We start from the raw sequence: 21,465 nt of genomic DNA on the forward strand, positions 1-21,465 counted from the left end.
TTGGCAAAATAATCAGAAATATACAAAATTTCTTCAAACAAATCAAGCCATCTGGCAATACAGATAATATTCAGCACCCATACCAAAGACTCATGAGCAAAGCTGACTCTGCAAATCTAAGGTCTGGCTCGTGCTGTGGAGCAACCATTTGGGGTGAAACCCAACTAGGGCATTGGAAGGAGGACACACCTCTGACCTGTGCAGATCAAGGGTCAAAGGTTGGAGAGTTGGGAAGGCAAATGCTGGGAATTGTTGGCAAAAGAAATATACAGAATAGTCGGGGGTGGGGAGAAAAAAATAACAGAATGAATCAAAAACTATTACCCTAGGTAAATGTATGATTACACAAATGGTATGCCTCTACTTCATGTACAAACAGAGAAACAAGATGTATCCCATTTGTTTACCATAAAAATGAATTAAAAGAAAAAAAACAAACAAAAAAGAAATATACAGAATAGCAGGAGCAAACTTCAGGTCCCACACCTACAACGATTTCTCTGTAAGGTGGACTATGCAGTCATAATATGCTAAGAATTCAGCCTGGGCAAGAAAAATTAAAGTAGAAAACATTAACGGAGACGAAAAATAAGGGACAAGGTAAAAAGGAAACACTCTAAAATAGTGCTCATCTGTGGGGTTCCATGTGAATGGCACAGCCCTGTGGTCACACAAATGGACACAAACAATTATAAAATAAATGGCAAAGACCTATAGTCACACCAGTAATGGAAAGAATTACAAGACGCCCCATAAACACTTAGCATTAGGATCACACGGTATCAGCACATCAGAAGGAAGATTCAGACACAAATACAGCAACCAAGTAGACGCGCTGACAGGGAGCATAGGGCAGAGGATTGAACGCCTAAGTTAAAATTAGCTAAGGATGCAGACAGAACTACGGACACACACTCCACCTCGACGCTTTGAAAAGGAGATGATGACCCATGGGAAATATCCAAGGTGCCAAGCATCCAAATAAAAAGGAGAAAGACGGACCATTAAGAAAGACCCACATGCAAAAAATTTCACAAGAGATATTAACTATCCAGGCATTCAAAGGGCATATGGGCACTCATGGACTGTACAAATGGATGACAGGAAGACGAAAGTGACCTGGCATGAGATACAAAGGGCAATACAAGGATGTGAAGATTGCAAAACTTCACTGACAAAACTTAAATTCCGAATCCTAACAGACACATGCAAGTTGGACCATCTAACTTGATTAAGCAAATGGATATACAGGGCAAATACAACACCAATCCCCACAAACATGGGTGGACATCTACTCAGAATTCGGTTTAGCTTCAGCAGCAGCAAAACTCTCAGCAGCTTTTATAACCAGAGCTTTAATGCTATGAAATGCAGCCTATGGGTCCCTAGGATACAAGTGGTCAGGAAACCCATTTCATAACACAGGCAGGAGAGTGCCTAAGCAATGAATGGGTATACAACGGGCTGCTGAAAAGAGAAACCCAATTGTTTCCAGAATTCCCAACTTTCCAACTGAAACTGTTTTGTGCATGTTTCAATCTAAATCAGAGAGAACACAGAGTTAAGGGAAGTCCACATTCCTATTTAAATACACCCATTGAAAATTTAAAAAAAAGGGAATTAGAAAGGCCTAATGTGCTACCTTACAAGGTGCACACTGAAACTAAGGATAGAAATACCACCCCACAGGAAATAGTGGCACCGGAAGATGGATGCAGGGACATTACAACTACAGAAGATCAGCAGTCTCTGCCCCTATAACTAGATACATGAATGAACCAATCTGATAGGCCATTCTGACATTTGCAGTCATCTTGAGCACCACAGCAGTTAACAGCAGCAGCACTGGCAAAACTCAAATTAAGCCCAATGGAAGGACGAACACCTGAAATGTGGAGTATCATCAAGACATCTACCCGTGTCCAGGCACTAACATGCAAGTTCAGACAACTTGCAATTGGGCTGTCTGCCCTGCAGCCTCTCATGCACACTCATTGCTATTATTCATTCCTCTTATTATTCATCTTTCTTAATATGTATTTTTTTAGTTGTGGATGAACCTTTATTTTTATTTATTTATTTACATATATGCAGTGCTGAGAATCGAACCCAGTGCTAGGCAAGTGCTCTACCATTGAGCCACAACCCCAGTCCCTTATTATACATCTTTTAATCATCTATGCCACCATAACTATCACATCCTACTACTTATTTGTCCACGAAGACTGCTATTTCCCAGATCCTGTTAGTACACCAGCACCTGTTACTACCATGCTCTAATTCCACAGATGTATACATACCCACCTGCAGCCCTGATACACTTTACAGGAGGACATTCACTAAGGCGACCATCTGCATTATAGAAATACTAACAGATATGATATCCAGTGCTAAACAAACAAGACAAGTCTAACAAAGATCATCTCAGGTGAAAGGTACAAGCCCCGCAATTTAATCCACAGTGATGATGGTTTGGTTATAGTAAATAGAATATGGAGAACACAATTTCTTTAAATCTGTTGGACTATATACCTGACCTATGAAATATGATTTCAGCATCCGGAGGTTTCTCACTACACATAATTCAACTTTCAGGTGGAACTCATCGTTGATAGTTTATGCCAAATGCGAACATGCCATGATTGTAAACATCAAATTTCAACTAGAGAAGACCCATTATACGTATCAGGATACAGTATTAACAAGGAATAGTGTGTAAGTGGTCACCCTCTGAGTATCATTATGTTTGAGCAGATTATCCCAACCATAGATTACAACCCCATTAATATAGCAACTATACCTACATATGTTAGAACATAGGAAATTTTGTATGGATGTCATAAATCAAACACTGAAGTACTATATTACAATCATACCTCAGGATCAAATGCTCATGTTATAAACTCAGAATGTATAAAGCTGACAAATGGAATTAATGTTACAATGAATGGAAAACCTTACCTAGTCTCCCATACCCAATAAATGTCATATGGGAACCGTCCTGAATCATGGCATGGTAAAATTCAAGAAATCCCATGAGTCAATACAACACACATGGACAATGTCATCAAAATAAACCAGGAGGAACCCAAAACAGCATCTGATGCCTTCCACAATTGGTTAACGTCAAGAATTCAACTGAACTCTCCAGAAAGCATGCAGTCACAGTATTAAATGTTAACTCAATCACACTTGCAAAAGATATTGAAGACATACACACCAAAAGCATGTTCTTCCAAATAACTGACAAAACCTTCAAAGCCCACACACCATGCACACATTCACGGTCCAATTGGAACCCTCTGATCTGCATCAGAGGGTTGGTATAACCTGACTAGCATACTATGGTCTCACCCAAAGAGAGACCATATTCGGATTATTCTTATTATTGGCAATGCTATTTGGATTCTACTTGCTCAAAATCTGTGTCATCAGCCTCTAAGAACAATTTATGATTCCTTTTATTCCAGAGATTTCGGGAACATGACCTCAGGATTCAGGGGATGGATTGTGGAGAACAAGCTATGTCCTGTTCAGAGTTACTCCATGATATATAGTACAGCAGTAACCTGAGTTACTCCATTTTATAAAGCAGTAGTTTGCAATCAATTACTACATTTTTAGTACAAGTGCCAAGGTAGAACGACTCTGTCTTGTTTGTATAAGTAAACAACCACCATGTACACAATGCAACTATAAAGCACAAATTGATAAATAACATGCATGCCAGCTTAGACAAACTTCTGATTTCTTGTCCACCGGACTTGAGCAGAATGTAGTTTGTCTGCCTGTGATGACCACCCACACCCATTCCAAGGTGAAAGCTCGAGCTGACACTCTAGAACTGAAACTGCTAACCCTCCAGACTCTCTGCCTTGACAGCTCTACAGAACTGGTTCATTAAAATCCTTAACTGACTACCTACCTGATTCTTCAGCTCCCGCATTCAGAGTTAAAGAGCACTCTGCCTGTGCTCTTGGAACAGCATCCCGGTAACCAAGCAGTGGTCTTTAACCCTTTCTTAGTCTTTTTGTGATTGATATATATACATAGATACAGATAGAGATATATACACGATATATATGTACACACACAATGACATATATATATAGTGTGTGAAGTATGATGTGACTTGAGTGTCATAGATATAAGAAATTAAGATAAATATAAGAACTCATGTTTGCCCAGCTTATGTCTATCAGGTGACCCACAAGTATTTGGTGACCTACCACCACTGAAAGTGGTGTGGCCTGTGGATTTATTGTTATTTAATAAATTCTGACACTGTGGAAAGACACAAATGTGTTTGGTCTGTTCATGACATAGCTCGCTCATGACAGTTAATTAGATTTAACCACCCTACTATATATATACTTAAAATATCACGTGTACATTATAAATACACACAATTTTATCTGTCAACTTAAAAGGGAGGGAAGAATCGTCAAATTAAATAAAATTTGACCCAAAGCTGCCTCCAAAAGAATTTACGCACGACAACTCCTTTTTCTGTCTATGAATGGTGCCTGTCCCTTTTTGATCGTTTGTTTGCCCAAATAAACTGCCAAATTCAATTTGTCTCAACCGGTTTTCCTTCGACACAATCCCACTCAGCCGGAGCCTCTGCAGGCCGCGCCTGGCCCTACCCTATTTGCATGTGGGGCTCGGCCCCGGCGAGCTGGGGCGCACCCAAGCGCTCCCCGGAAACCGTTATTCTGCCCACGATGTTCCCTTGGAGCCATCCCGGCCACTCCCCGCCGGACATCACTCAGGAAGCGGAATTCAGCCGCGACCACTTTAAGAAACCCGCGAGGGGGCGCGTGTCCGCGCCTCCCGGAGCAGACAAGTCCCCCGCGGGGCGCCGCCCCTACGGGCCAGCGGGAGGGCGGTGCTCGCGCCCCACGCCACGCGGCTCAGCCAATGGGAGCGCGCGCCCGGAGGCTCTGTGGTCCGCGCCGCGGGTGCTGAAACTCCGGCGCGGACGGTGGGCTTTGGGCGCGGGCCAGCGTACCGCTCCCGGGCTCGCGAGGCCGGCGTGCGCTGCCGGGAGTCCCAGAGCGCGCACCCGACAGCCCCAGCCCGGCTGGCGCGCGGCGTCTCCAGGCCAGCAATGGCTCCCGACCCGGTGGCCGCCGGGACTTCAGCCCAGGGATCCATCCCGCGCTACTTCACCTGGGAGGAGGTGGCGCAGCGTTCCGGGCGCGAGAAGGAGCGATGGCTCGTGATCGACCGGAAGGTGTACAACATCAGCGAGTTCACCCGCCGGCACCCGGGGGGCTCCCGGGTCATTAGCCACTACGCCGGGCAGGATGCCACGGTGAGCGCCGCCAGCCGGGGGCACGGGAGGGGGCGGGCCAGGATCGGGGGCAGAATGAGCGGGAGACAGGAAGTTTGGCGCCCTGGGTGGAACATCTACTAATTCGGAAAAAAAATAGTCAGGAGGCGTCGGATGATGGAGTGTCCTACCGACACGGGATGCAAGAGTGGAGAGGAGCTGTAAAAACTAGAGTCTGGGGGTTGGGGATAGAGGCCAGCAACGTGCACACACACAAAGGGCTGGCTGTTCACCACGTGTATTCCATCTGCAGGCTCCATCCGTGGTCTCCAGGCGTGGACAGTACGCAGAGCCCGGATAGGAGGAAGGAGATCGAGAATACAAGGCCCGGGGAGCGGCGGTGCTGCCAAGGGCCCAGAGTGGAGGGGTCAGTGCAGGGAGGGAGTCACGTCCTGTCTCCAGGGCTGGGAGCTGGAAGCACAGCTGCGTCTGACTAGGACTGCCTGAGGGAAACTGCTGGGCTCCACTGGCAAGCAGGAGAGGAATCCCTCGAGGGTAGAACAGAATCCGGGAGCCCGCTGCCTTGGGATCCCCTGCGCTATGTGAAAACGGGAACGCGGGGAAGGGACTGCACGGCTGGACGCATAGGGAGCAAAGGGAGCGTTACACTGAGGTGGGGCCACCAGCATGGACGCACGCTTATCGAAGATTTCCAGAACTGTCCTTGAATACCGCCAGGGAGGTCACTTAGCCGAATGTCAGGGCGACTTTAGCTGTTTGGCACTTCGGACTGCTGTCCTTCCTTGGGCCTTGCTTCAGGGTGGGTTTGCGCTCCAGCCCAGATCCCGCTGGTTAGTTGGTTTGGTTTTAGTTTTGTTTTGTTCTTTCGGTCTTAGGGATTGAACTCCCAGGGCCTTGCGCGTATGCTAGGCAAACGTTTTACCTTTGTGCAACATCCCTAGCTCTTTTTGAGACAGGTGTGCACTATCATGCCTAGCTTTACTAATTCTCTTTCTATTTTACAAAGAGCCTTTGGAACCTCCCCGGGCTGCAGCAGGGGGTGGGAGGTGTTCACTGCTTGTGACCCATTCATCATTGCATCAACCCCTAAGTGTCGGAGATCCAGACTCCTCCCATTGGATCCCTTTCTAATCCCATGCCCTGCGGTGTAACACCCTAACTCCATCACCCATCTTCACCCCCATCTCCGCCCTGATATCCCAAAGCATGCCTCGGGTCGCCAGGGTTCCAGTTAAATCACCTCGGGGCTTCAGCTTCGCTGCAGGGCTAAGGCCTGCCCCTCCCTTTGACGAGCAGCCTTAGGCGTGAGGCTGCAGCCTTTGCCAGTTGCCTGTAGCGACCACTCGAAAGCCGAGATGGTTGTGGACAGCGTGGGCCAAGGCCGCACTTGCGCAGTTGGAGCAAGTCCGACAACAGGCAGTGTGATTTGGGGCCTGGGACGCCACAGCTGGGTCGGTGATTGGTCTGGATGTGTGGTGCCACCGGATCCTCGGCTCCGCCCCAACCCCCGCCCCCAGCCTCACAAGCCCCTCTCGCAAAGGGCCAGCCCCCCCCCACCTACCTCTAATGTGAATCTTGACTTAGAGGACCCCACCAAAGTTAGCCACCTTGGGGAGGGGTTGGTAAGAGTTAGGGGAAGTTGGGAACCCTGCCCCTAACAGTAGTGGACAGGAGGGGGAGAAATGTGACAAGTTCCACAGTTCGGACAGGGAGACTTTCACCATGCAATTCAGAGAGAAGCTGGCTCAGAAAGGAGGACCTTGTTCAAATTGTCAGAGGAAGAGAAGTCTCATAGCCCCACCCATCCCTCCCTACTGTTTCTCATCTGTGCTTAAATTCCTGGGTGAAATCTGCCCACAGGCACCAACGCCAGCCCAGACAGGTCTTTCCAGCGGCCCCTAGGCAGTGTTTCCCACTCCTGGCGGGGTGCTGTTCTCCTGGTAACCCACCAGCTGGGAGACTTTGAGCTGTGGGCAGTTGGAAAGGCCTGAGCAGCTCCGAGAGCAGCAGGCTGGAGGGAGGTGGTCTCTGCTTCCACTTGGGTAGGCAGCAGGCAGGAAGGTGCCTTTCGGTGTGAGCTGTTCAGGGCCTGGGCCCACTGCTCACCTTGCTGTCTTCTCCCCACACTTGTAGGATCCCTTTGTGGCATTCCACATCAACAAGGGCCTTGTGAGCAAGTACATGAACTCTCTCCTGATTGGAGAACTGTCTCCGGAGCAGCCCAGCTTTGAGCCCACCAAGAATGTGAGACCTTGTTTGCTGTTTGGAGATTTGGTTGATGCGGGGGGGGGGGGGTGGGGGGGGGGGGTGGAACCAGAGATCACAGGTGACAGGTGACAGTTTTCAGGAGCTTTGAGATAGTCAACGGTATCATAAGCCCAAGGGAGCAGGACTTTGGAACCATGATTCTCCCAAGGCTGCCACCACCAATACTACAATTGTCACCGTCGTCAGCAGTGGGAGACCTGTGTTGAACACTTGCTGTGTGCCCATTATAGACCCATAAAATTCTCATACATTTACATATGAGAAAACTGATGCTCAGAAAGATTTGGCGCTGAAGATCACACAGTAAATGGCAGGGCAGGGACCTAAATCAAGTCTTGCTTAACTCTTCGGCATGGTCCCATCTGGGGCAGCTCCTGGCATCCTTCCCCATCATTCATCATTGTGGCACCTTTGCCTAGGATTATGGACCTCCCACAGCTATTTCAGTTGGGAGGCCATTAGGCCCTTGTCTCCAGCAGTGTTGGGATGCAGCTAGGAAGAATTAACAGCTCCTCTTCCACAGAAAGAGCTGACAAATGAGTTCCGGGAGCTGCGGGCTACAGTGGAGCGGATGGGACTCATGAAGTCCAACCACCTCTTTTTCCTGCTATACCTGCTGCACATCCTCTTGCTGGATGTTGCTGCCTGGCTCATCCTTTGGGTCTTTGGGACATCCTTCGTGACCTTCCTACTCTGTGCAGTGCTGCTTAGTGTAGTTCAGGTAAGAGCCTTTGACTTGTCAAGTGTACAACCATTCATGGCCTCCCTGGGGAAAGCTTTGTACAATTCAGAAGACCAAGAATGCTGCCTGCAGATCTGAAGATACCAGGGGAGTTGATGCAGAAAGAGAACATTCCATTTTCTGTGACTTTTATGTGCTCATTGGCCACATGCACATCTTCACTTCTCTCTTTGTCTCTCTAATCCTTCTTCCCAGAATTCCCTTCTTCCCATGGAATTTGTTCTCTGAAACTTGAAGTTCAGGTTCTGTCATAGCCCAGTGTGCTGAGAACCAAGATCCTGGTTTCTCAACGATGCTGGACTCCTTTCCCTCCACCAACAGAGCCCCACATACTAACAGTGGAAGGTACCCCGTCCTTGGCTGTCAGAATCCATGTGGCAAGGCTGCTTACCTCTGAGTCCTTTCTGTATCCTGGATGTGAGTCCATCCTAAGTCATGGAACTTCAGAGCTGGGGAAACTAAAGAACAGAGAGGGGATCGTGACTTGTATCAACTCTCAGTGACTCAATGGCAGAGCCAGAATTGAGACCCAGGTTTCCTAACTTCTTTCTTGATGTGCTCGGTTGGGAGTACTGTGGGCAGCACAGGCCTGGGTGAGTGAAGGAGGAGGGCCAGGCTGAAGGCACGGCTAAGGTCAGGGAGAAGGATGCTGGGTGGCTGGCTGCTCTCGGCACTAACCTTTCTCTTCTAGGCTCAGGCCGGCTGGCTCCAGCATGACTTTGGGCACCTGTCAGTCTTCGGCACCTCTACATGGAACCACCTGCTACATCATTTTGTGATTGGCCACCTGAAGGTTAGTGGCACTGGGATGGACTCTCTGAGACTCCAGTCTCAAAGTGGGTGTTTGAGTGGGGAAGAGGTGAGACTAGGTTTTCATATTCACATCCCCAATTCTCTGTAGGGGGCCCCTGCCAGCTGGTGGAACCACATGCACTTCCAGCACCATGCCAAGCCCAATTGCTTCCGAAAAGATCCGGATATCAACATGCATCCCTTCTTCTTTGCCTTGGGGAAGGTCCTTTCTGTGGAGGTGAGCAGACGTATCAATGAAAGGTCTTGGGGAATGGAGAGCAGCCAGCACAGAGGGATCTGGGGGAAACAGTGTTATTGGTGTAGGAAAGACATCCATCGGGGACTGGGCTGACTGGGGCCCTTGCATTTTAGAATTTCTTGGAAGCAACTGGCAGCCCCCCAGGACTGAGCTGCCTAGGAGAGAATCACTCATCCCTCCTACTGAGTTCAATCAATATGAAAGCACCACGTGCTGTCAGATCCAGAGGGTGACCGGAATGATTGTGCAAGCCCCTGCTCATTCTGGAAGGTGATACATGGCACCTCCTCGGGGTGCTTTTTGATACCCTGCACGTGTGGATTCTCTCGCTTACATTGGATATCCTGCAGTGTCATTTTCCCCAGTCCACGAGTAGACTCTTACTCCTCTGATGCCTAGTACTTGAAACATCCGTTTACTCAGTACATTTGGCTGCCAATATCCTTGAACTCTGCATCTGTAGGTGCCAGCAACCACAGATCAAAAATATTCAGAAAAGTTGGGGGGGAAGGAACCGTAACAGAATGAGACGAACCTCATTACCCTATGTACACGGATGATTAAGCAAACGGTGCGACTCTACTCCATGTACAACCAGAGAAACAATAGTTGTACCCCATTTGTGTACAATGAATTAAAATAAATAAATAAGAAAATATTCAGAAAAGAAAATTCAATGACTAGGAATGGAGCTCAGTGGTAGAGTGCTTGCTTAGCATGCGGAAGGTCCTGGGTTCCATCTCCAGCACTTCAGAAGAAAGAAACAGAAAAGAGAGACTGGTGTCTGTAACTTGAACATATGCACTTTTAAAAAAAAAAAAAACGTTTTCCTAAGCAGGACCATAAAACAGCTGTTTTTGTAGCATTTCCATAGTATTAGGTATTACAAGTAATTGAGAGAATTCAAGGTGTCCCAGGAGGGATAACTGGGTATGTTGGTGCAGCCTGTAATCCCAGTGACTCAGAAGCTGAGGCAGGAGGATTGAAAGTTTGAGGCCCATCTTGGCAACTTAGCAAAATCCTGTCTCAAAATGAAAAAGGAAAAGAGCTGTGATGTCGCTCAGGGGTAATACGCCCCTGGGTTCAATCCCTAGCACTTAGCAGGCGGGGGGTTTTGTCTTTTTTACTGGGAAGGGGCTGGGGGTGTAACTGAGTGGTAGAGCATGCAAGGGCTCTGGGTTCAAAGTAAACACCAAAGCCCACTTTGCCAGGCCCACAGGACTATAGTTACTTGCAAATGCCACTTTATATGAGGAACTTCAGCAGCTGCAGATTTTGGCATCTGTGGGGGATTGGGGAGCCAACCCCTTGTTGAAAAACCAGCGGGCAACTATACTTATTCCACTCTTTGGATTCCAGCCTGACCCCCAAAGTGGTCAGCACTGGGTCTGAGTTGTGTGAGTGGGACTGTCCTGCTGAAGGAAGAGTGCACTAGCTCAGCGAGCATGGAAGTGGAGGGGTCTGAGTGGCCGGCAGAGCTCCTTAAGAGGTTAATTTAAAACCTTTGTCCCCCGGTTCCATGCTGTGGTCAAAGTTCTGCCAGGTCCCCTTCCCCCACTTAATGACAGTTCTGCTTGCCAGCGATTGAACTCTCATTGAATGTGTTTCAGTTCCAGGCAGGAGTTCAAGGATGTGTTTCAGTTCCAGGCAGGAGTTCAAGGTAGCCTGGCTCTCCTTTCCCCTCTGGCCATGAGAACAACTCCGGAAGGGCTTGGGCAGCACGGGCTGTCCTAGCGTGAGGAGCTCCTAGCTTGAGGCCTGTGCCCCTGCTGTCCCTCATGTTCTTGTTTTCCTTTTCACTGCATAAGCAGTCGACTTTGGTGGTGTGTTAGGCCTCCAGCACTGTTAGGATCAGCATTGTGCAGGTGATGAACTTGCCCTGGCTCTGGTGGCTGCTTTGAGCACAGTGTGGGTATTATGGTTCGGATCTAAAATGTCCCCAAAGGCTCCCATGTTGAAGACTTGATCTCCAGCCAGTGGCAGTATTGGGAGCTGGTGGAAATGTTAGGAAATGGGGCCTAGTTGGAGAAAGTAGGTCATCGAGGCCTGCCCTTGTAGGCTTTGTTAGGACCCCCAGCCTCCTCTTCTCTCTCCACTTCCTGGTTGCTATGAGGTGAGTAGCTTTGCTCTGTCACACCGTTCCACCATGATCTGCCCTACCACAGGCCCAGAAATAATGGAGTCAAGGGGCCAAGGACTGAAACTTCTGAAACCATGAGCCAAAATAATCTTCCCCTTTAAGTTGTCAATCTTGAGAATCTGGTACAGTGACAGAAAGCTAATACAGTGGGTTGATTATTAGGAATAGCACTGGGCTTTTGGCACTTCTGTTGTCATTACAGTGGGTTTAAGAAAAGGTGGGGAGACTAAATGGAAGGAGACTTCTCGCACCACTACCTTTTCTGCTTCTTGGTACTAGGATTTTGGGGGAAACTGATCTACAGATATTTGAAATAGAGAAAGACTGGAAACCAAAATGAGCTCTCGTCGTTTTATTCCTTCTAGCCATGGGGGCTGAGACAGGCTTGCCTATTAGTGCGTGCCTTTGCTTGGGCTACGTAGGGCTTTGCTCCGTCCCTTTGGAAATAGCTTAACTGAACAGCGATGCCCTGGCTAATTCTGTGACATCTGCCCTAGGCCTCCCAGCTCTCCTAGAGGACAAAGAGGTGCAGGGGACACTTAGCCCATAACTGAACCCTTCTGACCTCTGAGGGGCTCAACATGGTGGGACAAGTTTTGGGGACCATAATGACATTTGAGTTCCATCTAAAGAGAGCAGTGGATGGGGCTCCCTTGCATAGCAGTTCCCCACCCACCCCACCAACCACGAAAGGTGGGTCTTCCAGGTTTCCCCTTTGAGTTAATGTTGCTTGAGGTGGAATGTCCCTCACCACTACATCCAGGTCACGAGCAAACCTTGTTGACACTGCCTCCAAAATATATCCCGATTCCATCAAATTTTCCAACTCCACTGTGGCCCCCCTGCCATGTATTAATTTTCTGTTGGTATAACAAAATGCCAAAGGCTAGGTACCTTATAAATAAAGGAGATTTATTTCGCTCACAGTTTTGGAGGCTGGAAGTCTAAGATTGGGCTGCTTTATCAGTTTGGCCTCTGGTAAGTGCCTCATGGCAGATACTGTCACAGTGGCAGGGGGGCTTGTGAGAGTAATTGTGGTAAGATAAACCAGAGACCAGGGAGAGGCCAGTCTTGCTCTTTTTATAATAACCCACTCTCAAGGGGGAACTAATAGGGTCCCACAAGAATCACATTAGTCTCTTCTGAGGGTGATGCCCCCAGTGATTTAATTATCTCCCATTAGGCTCCACCTCTTATAAGGGCCCCACCACCTCCCAACATCACCACATTGGGGACCAAGCCTCCAACACAGGAACCCTTAGAAAGCAAACCACATCAAACCATAGTACCCAGTCAGGTGCCTCTCTGGTCTGGATTAGCTTCAGCCTCCTCACTTGTGACAGTCCCCTACAATTCACTCCAGCCAGAGTGAGCCTTTTAGAAGCACAAAGCAGATCATGCACCCACCTTGACCTTACAGAGCTTTCTGAGGTCCCACGTGATTCGACTGCTCCCTCGTTTTCTGATCCTGAACCTCCACAGAGCCTTTGTTTTCTCTATCCCTTCTTTCAGTGTTCTTGCCCTGAATCTTTGCATTGTTGGCCTTTTTCCTGACTCAGGGTAAAGTCGAGGTGTGAAACCTGAAGGTGGCTGTATCTGACCACCTTTGCCAGATCACTGCCTGCTCTCCCTGTTTTCCTGTTGGTAATCTAAGTTATTTTGAGCTCTTTACCAATTTGTCACCAGCTTCCTCTCTTCAGGTTATAGCTCCATGCAGGTAGGAGCTTCATACAGTTTGCCTCTGTGGACACCCGGACAGTGACTGGCACAGACTAGGTACTCCAGTGCTTATTGAACAGATCTGCAAATGCAGATGGAATGCTTCATCTAGTTGAAGTGCTTGCGCAGAGTAAGCTCCGTAGCCTCTGGATACAGTCGGGGGGACTCATGAGAGGCTGAGCCAAACTTCTGCTGTGCCCTTCTGATTGTCTGGTCACCAGAACTAACTGGGGCAAGAAATGCAGGAGCCGTGGCGTGATGGAGCAGAGCAGGACACAGCAGGAGCTCTGGCTGACTGGCTGGCCTGGCAGCCACAGCCTGTCTTTCTAGCAGCGAGGCTTACTAAATAACCGCCACCCACAGGGAAAGCTTTGCCAGAACCTTCCAACTGCAAAGTAGTTCTCGGTGCCCTTTCCACATGTACTTGCCAAACCTTGCTTAACTTTCAAGGGACTTTATAGAGCTTGTGTTGAAATCACAGGACCAAAAGATTTTGATGGGATTAGAGGCTGGACATAGAAGGAGTAACTGCCTACATAGGCGTTTTCCATGGAGACTTAGATGTCCAGAGTACCAGATGGGAGACAGGAAAGGCAAAGATGGGGCCTGAATAAACTCATGACAGAGGTCTTTGGGTCGGACAGACTCTGCCTTATACACATCCTGGTGTGGTGTAGCCACTGAGCCGTGGGCCATGTCACCACAATGCACAGAGCAGCCAAGGCCTCTTGCTCTAGGTGCTGGAGGTAAGGCTGGAGCTGCTGGAGCCTTCTAGTAGCACCAGGAGGCTGATGGTCCCTGCAGTGGGTTCAGCTTTTGAGCAGGGAAAAGCCAAGGTCAGGGGGAGGGGACTGGGTGACTGGCCTGTAATTGGTGACTGCTAAATTGTTTGCTTTTCTTTACAGCTTGGGAAACAAAAGAAAAAGTACATGCCATACAACCACCAGCACAAGTACTTCTTCCTGAGTGAGTGTCTTCACCCACCATGGGAGCCGCCCGGGAGGGGCCACCATGGGATATGAGGAGGAAACAGCTCTCTAAGCCCTGACGGCATTAAAGTTAAGGAAAGGGGCTGGGCAAGTACCCACCCTGCTCCTGTCACTCCCTGCCTGGGAAGCGTTAGCCCTTCCACTGAGCAGTCAACAGGCTCATGTTTGACTAAAGGTCATTTGTGTTGGGGGTAAACTAGTTCTTTCCATGAGGAAACTGAGTGGTCAGGTGGGGCCCTCCTGATTAAGCTTTTAAACCTCACCTTACACCTTGTCACAGAGACCCAGGTCAAGGTGATCTACTGGGGCCCAGACAACCTGTAGGGCAGTAAATGTCCACACAGCCGTGGGAACATGGGACCTGAGGAGGACTGTCAGCTGAGCAGAAGAGGCTGTGGTTGCATAAGCTCTTTCTGGAGTGTCTGGCTATCTTGTTTGGAAGTCTGCTCCAGACAGCCCAAAAGTCTGAGCCTTAAAACTCCTTTGAATTTTCAGACATTTAAAGGAAGTGGGGAAGGAATGAGTGTGAAGGCATTCACCCTGACTGCCCATTCCCAACTGTCCCTAGAGAGAGGAGGGCAGGGCAGACTTGTGGAAGAAGGAATTTCAGAATCCAGAGCACATGAAGATAGAGGAGCCCTGGAAGGGCGTGTGATGCTGGGCTTAGAGTAGCATCAGATGCTGCAGAGGAGGACGCGGGGAGGGAAATGGGGGAGGGCACAGGATGGGAACCATTTCTTCAGCTGACAGTTTTCTTTCAGAAGTAGCTCCTCTGCCTCTGCCCATAGTTCACCTCCAGGACTTGGGATTGGGGCAGCACAAGCCCAGGTCCCTAGTCCAAGGAAGTGAGACTCGGCCTATGAGGGGTCAGAGGGTCACACACGCATGCACCCATGTGCACATTTTCCCGCCCCTGCCCCTTGCCTGACCTGCATGGTAGAGCAACCAAGAACATGGCAGATGACAGTAGGGGCAGGGCTATGGCAGGGCAGCACGGGGGACACTGGGAGTATTAACAGTGCCCTTTTAAAGGCATGGGGCAGAGCACGTTCTGTACCTGGGGTTTGAGTTTCTCTCTTCCACGGGACAAAGATGCCCCTCCCACCCCTCACCCTCCCCTGCCTCCTCCGGGTGGGTATTCGTGCCTGCCTGCCTTCAGGGCCAACGGAGGAGTGCGAAGACAGCTGGAGAGATGAGGGGATGGGCAGGGCAGCCCCGTGCTGGGGACCATTTCTTAACAGCAACCCTTCCATGACTGTCACATGGCTCACACCTCCTTCCTGTCCCCTTTTCCCTCCCAGTCGGGCCCCCAGCCTTGTTGCCCCTGTACTTCCAGTGGTATATTTTCTACTTTGTTATCCAGCGGAAGAAGTGGGTGGTGAGTATCCATGACACAAGAGTCCCGTGTCCTGTGTTCTCCAGTACCCTGTAGGGGTAAGGGGTGTTCTGGGGGAAATAAACTCCAGGCCCAACTTAGAGCAAATAATAGGACCAGGTGTGGTACTCCCTGTCTCTGGACAGACCACTCAGCAAGCAGCCTGCCTCCCGTGCGTGGCTTCAGGCAGCCAGGGTGTCCTGAGGCTGCTGTGCTGGGGGAGGTAAATGGGAAGAGGAGGGGGAGACAGTCCCTCCTCTCCAGGAACCTTCGTGAGGCAGAATGTGATTGGTATCAGAAAAGTAGTACAGGCAAAGGCTCTGGGGACTGCGTGAGGCCTGGCTGTGTCTGCTCTGTAAAGTCGCTTTGCTTGCTGGCCTCCGGATGGGTGGGAGCTGGCTGGCACAGGTAAGGCAGGGGCGAGGACCTGCAGCACAGGAGCTGGGGGGTAAGGGGCGAATTTGGCCGGTGGGCGTAGCACCGAGGATTCCAGCCTCGAGGGCGAGTATGGGCTGGGCTCATTGTGCAGGAAAGGGATGGGGCTTTGACCAGGGCACTGGTGTGGACGAACCCTGTCCTGGAGGAAATTTCGTTTGGCGGCATTTACATAGGTTGGAGGTGCTGGAGGGAGGGGCCTTGTGGGGCTGCGTGAAGGGACAGGCAAGGGCTGGGAGTGCCACAGGAACGGCGGAAAGGAGCAGTGACACTAGGTGCTGCAGGATGGGGCGCTGAGGCAAAGCTGAGGACGGCCAGGTTCCCCAGTTGGTCGAGGGGGTGGGGGAGAGGAGCCAGAGCAGCTGTGGCAGCCCCTCTGCCCTCACACTGCAGGACTTGGCCTGGATGTGCACCTTCTACACCCGCATCTTCCTCACCTACGTGCCGCTGCTGGGGCTGAAAGGCTTCCTGGGCCTTTTCTTCATTGTCAGGTAGTATTTGATGGGGTGGAGGGACTGGTAAAGGAACACACAAATGCTGGGTCTGGGGGCTGCAGGGGCCTTGCGAGGCGGCAGGGGCTCTTTCAGGAGTTGGCCCAGGACGGTGCACAGGCCGGCTCCTGAGGAAGAGGAAGACTGGGCTCTGCTCTTACTGTTTCTGCCTGTGCGCCACATCCAACAGGTTCCTGGAGAGCAACTGGTTTGTGTGGGTCACACAGATGAACCACATTCCCATGCACATTGATCACGACCACAACAAGGACTGGGTGTCCACCCAGGTAAGGGGTGGTCATTTGGAAGACCCAGGCATAACACAACTAATGAAAAGGGTGGAGGATGGTAACAGCAAAAAATAACTTCCCGAGTGTCCCCCTCATTAGCTTGAGGCTTTGTGCCATGACGTGAAAGGAGGGACCAGGGACCCCTTACCTGGCCTCTCCAGCGAGCCTGACCTGAGGAAGGGTGGGCTGGCCTCTGGCTCTGCCCCCTGGACACACTCACCCCCACCTCCTCCTCCAGCTGCAGGCAACATGCAACGTCCACAAGTCCTTCTTCAACGACTGGTTCAGCGGGCACCTCAACTTCCAGATCGAGCACCAGTGAGTTGGAAGCCCCAGGAAGCAGGGTCTTGGGAAGGGCCTGGGGTGGGGCAGGTGGGAGCAAGAGCCACTGACCTACTCTCCCTCCCTGAAGCCTTTTCCCCACGATGCCCCGACACAACTATCACAAAGTGGCACCCCTGGTGCAGTCGCTGTGTGCCAAGCACGGCATAGAGTACCAGTCCAAGCCCCTGCTCTCGGCCTTCGCTGACATTGTCTAGTGAGTATCTGAGCCCAGGGGAGGGAGGGCAGGGCAGTGAGAACGGTGGTGCCCTGTGGGGTGGGGAGCAATGGGAACATCCCCGTCACCTGCGGTGGAGGTCGCCCTGGCACAGGGCCCTTGTTCTCTCAAGTTCCCCTCAGGGCTGTGTCCCGCTAGCTTCCTCAGAAGCAAGGGGGAGCAGAGTGAAGAGGCTCCTGTCGCAGGGCCTGGCCCCTCCATCTCTGGTGGGCCCGCTCGCCCATCTCCCTCACCATGCGCTCCCGTCACCCCCGCAGCTCGCTGAAGGAGTCTGGGCAGCTCTGGCTGGATGCCTATCTTCACCAGTAAGGAGAGCTCCTCCCTGCTGCACCTGAAGAGGAAGGGATGCCCGAGCCAAAGCAGAGGGCACCTGAGGGGCAGCGCCACTGTGATTCCAGTGTCCATGGGGGAGGGCTGGGGGACAGAAAGGTCAGGCTCCGACTTTTCCCTTTACCTTCTAGATACACATCTAGGCCCCCAAGAGGGGTGTAGGGACGTGCAAGTCCCCAGAAGGGGAGGAGCTGTTGGAGCAGGAGTGAGAGTCAGTTCTATTGTTTCACTTTTCTACTTTGGCACATGAAGAGCGGTGAACAGGGGGATGAGAAGAGGGGACCTACTGAGCCCGCACCAGGCGAGTCGGTACTGAAACTGCACTCACCTAAGGGGACATCTCCCTGGGCCACTTCTCTGTGACTTCATCCTCCCTTGCTGACTAACCTCTGAGGGAGAGAGCAGCTGAACCCTTTGGGCGAGATTTAGAAAGGAAGCATCTGCACATAGAATCCTGGGACCTGGCACACTGCCAGGGAGCTCAGCACCCACATCTGCCTTTGCTGCTAGAAGAGGCCTTTTTCCACTTTCAAAAACAACCAGGGCCAAGGCCAAGATTGTGGTTTTGGAGATAGATGTGTGACTCTGAAGGATCTTAGTACCACTGGTTTTGGTCCCATGTTCCATTCAAGGTCCAGAGGGAACATTAGGTAGGGAGTTGCTGGCTGTTAAAAATCGCTTCTTTTGATTCACTTCTAATCCCCCACCCCAAGGAAAAGAGAACGCCCACAACTCAGGGCTTGCTTCTTGCTCTATCAGCTAGCAAGCAAAGGGCTGACTTGGTCTTTCCTTCTCCCCAGAAATAAATGGGACTCCCAGTGGTTTCCCTTTGCCTCACAACCTGTAGTTCCAAGTTTAATAGCAATTGGTGAGCCCAAGTGATCAGTTTCCACCATAAAGAGTCAAAGGGCTGTAAATTGAAACAATATATACCCTAAATTAGGTGACAGCATTTTCTAGCAGGAGTAATGGGTTAGACTAATCACTTCACAGTTCTAAATCAGAAATAGGAAGGTTGAAAACACAAGTTCGTGGTCATTATTGCTGCAGCTAGGCATCTTCCTCTGTCCGCCCAGGGCTGTTATCTTATTCATCTAGAGACCAGATAGGGATTTAGGAATACCTCTGGTAAAGCCAATCAGTTTAGCACTGACATGCCATTTTCTTCATCTTCTGGTTTGTGAGCTGAACTCATATTTCCAGGGAACGAACATAGGAACACGCCCCGGGAGTCTTCCGAGGGCCTGGCGCCAGCATTCAACCACCTTCCTCCCTAAGCCTGTGGCCAGCCAGGCCCTGGTTCTCCCTGGAGTGTCACAGTGCTATGCTCAGGCTGCACCCTCAGTCTAGCCAGGGCATTATTTCTTGGCTCTTCAGTAGCATCTCCCTAGTGCATTGGCATTTGGACACTGGGAGAAGAGATCTTAAACTCGAGGGCAGAAGCAGAGCCCACGCCTGGTGCTTTGGGAAGTGAGGCAGACCCTGGAGAGCTTGGCAGGGCTACGTAGGTTTGTCAAGTACCAGGGAGAGCAGGTCGCAGGAGTGCAGGACTGTCCCTCCTGGGCCCTGCAGAGAGCCCCATTCAAGTCCTGGGTAGAATTAGAAGCAGAATGGAAGAGTGACTTTCACTGGCTCCCTCACTCCCGGATAGGTGCTGACCCCTCCCTATTCCTGATCCCTCACACTTGACATGGTGTGATGTCACCAGCCTATGGAGCCAACTGGCTTTGGGCCTAGGCCACCAGTCTTAGTAAACACCAGTAAACTTTATTGTGCCAAGACCAGGTCCTCAAAGCACCTGCACCACTGTGGCCTTCTCTGCTCAGCCCCCACCACTGGCGTCACATGGCCACAGGGTAACAAGACGGTTACAGTGCTAAAGCGAGTGAGCTCAAACCCCGCTGACAGATGAGAAAACAGGCTTGTGGAGGAAGAGCCGCCTCTGGTCACAGATCATGGCAGAACATGTAAACTCACTTTTTCAAGTTCTGTGTTTACCTTTGTTATTTTTATCTTTCTACTACCAGGCTGGAGGCGTTTTCTGTAACCGGGCTCAATGACAGCATCTTTTTGTGTGCCAATGTTACCATATCCTGACGAAGTAAAGCTGAAAAATAAAGTTAATTTTGACCAAATGAAGGCTAGTCACTATAATCCATGATGCTTGTCTGCACAGGATTCCCTGGTAACCGGACCTGTCCTCTTAACTTCTTTTGGAACATGAATCATTGCAGACTCCCTCTATAGTCCTTTGGGGAATAGGAAGGGGCACCAGGACTCTGCCGGTAACAGGCAGGCAAGGATGGTCCACGGCAAGGAAAGGCAAGGCCACGTCTTCCCCATGACTCCACCATGTTTGGATGCTAGATTGCCTTGACACCCTTGCCCAGTTGTCTGCATCACTTCCTCCTCCTAAGACAATGCCCTCACCCTTCTGTCCTCTAGTTTCCATTTTGAGTCATTCATTCGTTCATTTTTTTATTTTAGTGCCTACATCTTTGCAAGCACAATGCCCTAGAACTGGACAGCAGAGCAAGGTCTCTTCACCTTTCATCCTAGTAAAATGGCTCTCCTGAGCAAAAACATTTTGCAGACAAGATTTTCCCTGCAGCATGCCCATACAAAGTTAGATTAATGAACTTCTAGAAAAGACCAAGCAACAAATTTTAAAACAAGTCGAAGTCAGGTGTGGTGGTGCATGGCAAATAGCTGGGAGGCTGAAGCAGGAGGATCAAAAGTTGGAGGTCAGACTCAGCGATTTAGCAAGAACTTCTCAAAATTAAAAAAAAGAAAAAAGATGGGCTGTAGCTCAGTGGCAGAGCGCCCCTAGGTTTAATCCCCAATACTAACACAAACAAGGAAAGCCAACCACATGCATTTGACTATCACAGGACATAGGTCCTTAGAGATGCTGCAGAGGTGATCACTCCTAAGAAGTTTTAGCACCTCTAGGCTCCAACACCATGACTGCAAGTTTCAAATCAAATGACCTGACTTAAAGTAGAGCTCATGTAAGCCATGGTGTGGTTCAATCTGGAAAATCAGTTCCAATCCTCAAACACTGGAGTAGAGCAGTAAGCAGAACCAAGTTCCTGGGACTTTTCTGCATCAGTGGTTTCCAGAGAGTTCCCTTATTATGGAGCCATTGCTGGGGACACGACTCTCACCAGCTTCAATCAGAGGAGCTCTTATATTCTGAGATTTCACTTAAGATTTTGCTTGGAACACAGCTTTTTCCATTTAGAAATTTGAAAACCCACGGTACTTAATCTTCTGTCTACTCTGTCAAATATTTTCAACTTAAATTTCAGACATTTATGTATTAACTTCAAATGGCCTTGATAAGAATACTAAAAAATCAGAAGCTAAATAGGCTAGCTCTCCCCCAAGCACTACCAGGATTATAAAACTTTCAAACATTCATCTGTATGAGAAAGAGCAACTCGAATCTGATATCACACAAGAAGAAAGTTTCTGAACGGCAGCCCTCACAATCTACAACCTGGCAAAGTAAATACTTGGATGTTATGAGGTAATTGATCTAAATTGCGAGGCTTTCTCAAAGGAGCTCCTTTATCTCACAGAGTAGGTGGAGCATCAGGAATCCATTCAATTTATTAAACTCCTTTCGTTGCAAGATAAACAAGGCATCCTCCGAAGGGCTATAGCTGCTGTGGCCATTGTACTGGGCATGGTGCCCTCTTGTGGCCACTTGCAAAACACCGTAGCGTGAAAAGAACATCGTCTACCTGGAGCTTGAAGCACTGGATATTTTCAAAT

At 49.8% G+C, this 21,465-nt stretch overlaps 1 protein-coding gene across 1 annotated transcript; it reads left to right on the forward strand.

The window, feature by feature from the left end:
- The first annotated feature begins 4,909 nt into the window (after positions 1 to 4,909).
- FADS1 (fatty acid desaturase 1) lies at positions 4,910 to 19,824 on the forward strand. Its single transcript, XM_079105146.1, has 12 exons — positions 4,910 to 5,317; positions 7,430 to 7,540; positions 8,088 to 8,285; positions 8,998 to 9,099; positions 9,208 to 9,336; positions 14,122 to 14,182; positions 15,507 to 15,583; positions 16,409 to 16,506; positions 16,697 to 16,793; positions 17,035 to 17,114; positions 17,209 to 17,334; positions 17,613 to 19,824. The coding sequence occupies exons 1-12, from the start codon at positions 5,111 to 5,113 to the stop codon at positions 17,662 to 17,664; spliced, it is 1,338 nt and encodes a 445-aa protein (XP_078961272.1). The 5' UTR covers positions 4,910 to 5,110; the 3' UTR covers positions 17,665 to 19,824.
- The last annotated feature ends 1,641 nt before the right edge of the window (positions 19,825 to 21,465 follow it).

The sequence above is a fragment of the Sciurus vulgaris genome (genome assembly GCF_902686455.1).
Source record: "Sciurus vulgaris genome assembly, chromosome: 11".
In the NCBI taxonomy this organism is placed as follows: Eukaryota; Metazoa; Chordata; class Mammalia; order Rodentia; family Sciuridae; genus Sciurus; species Sciurus vulgaris.

What these genes read in the sequence shown, in the direction of transcription:
- FADS1 (XM_079105146.1), top strand. Translation starts at nt 5,111, where the DNA reads ATGGCTCCCGACCCGGTGGCCGCCGGGACTTCAGCCCAGGGATCCATC. An exon ending in GCTTTGAGCCCACCAAGAAT is followed by an intron (nt 7,541 to 8,087) that starts GTGAGACCTTGT and finishes CCTCTTCCACAG; the next exon opens with AAAGAGCTGACAAATGAGTT. An exon ending in AGGACTGGGTGTCCACCCAG is followed by an intron (nt 16,794 to 17,034) that starts GTAAGGGGTGGT and finishes CTCCTCCTCCAG; the next exon opens with CTGCAGGCAACATGCAACGT.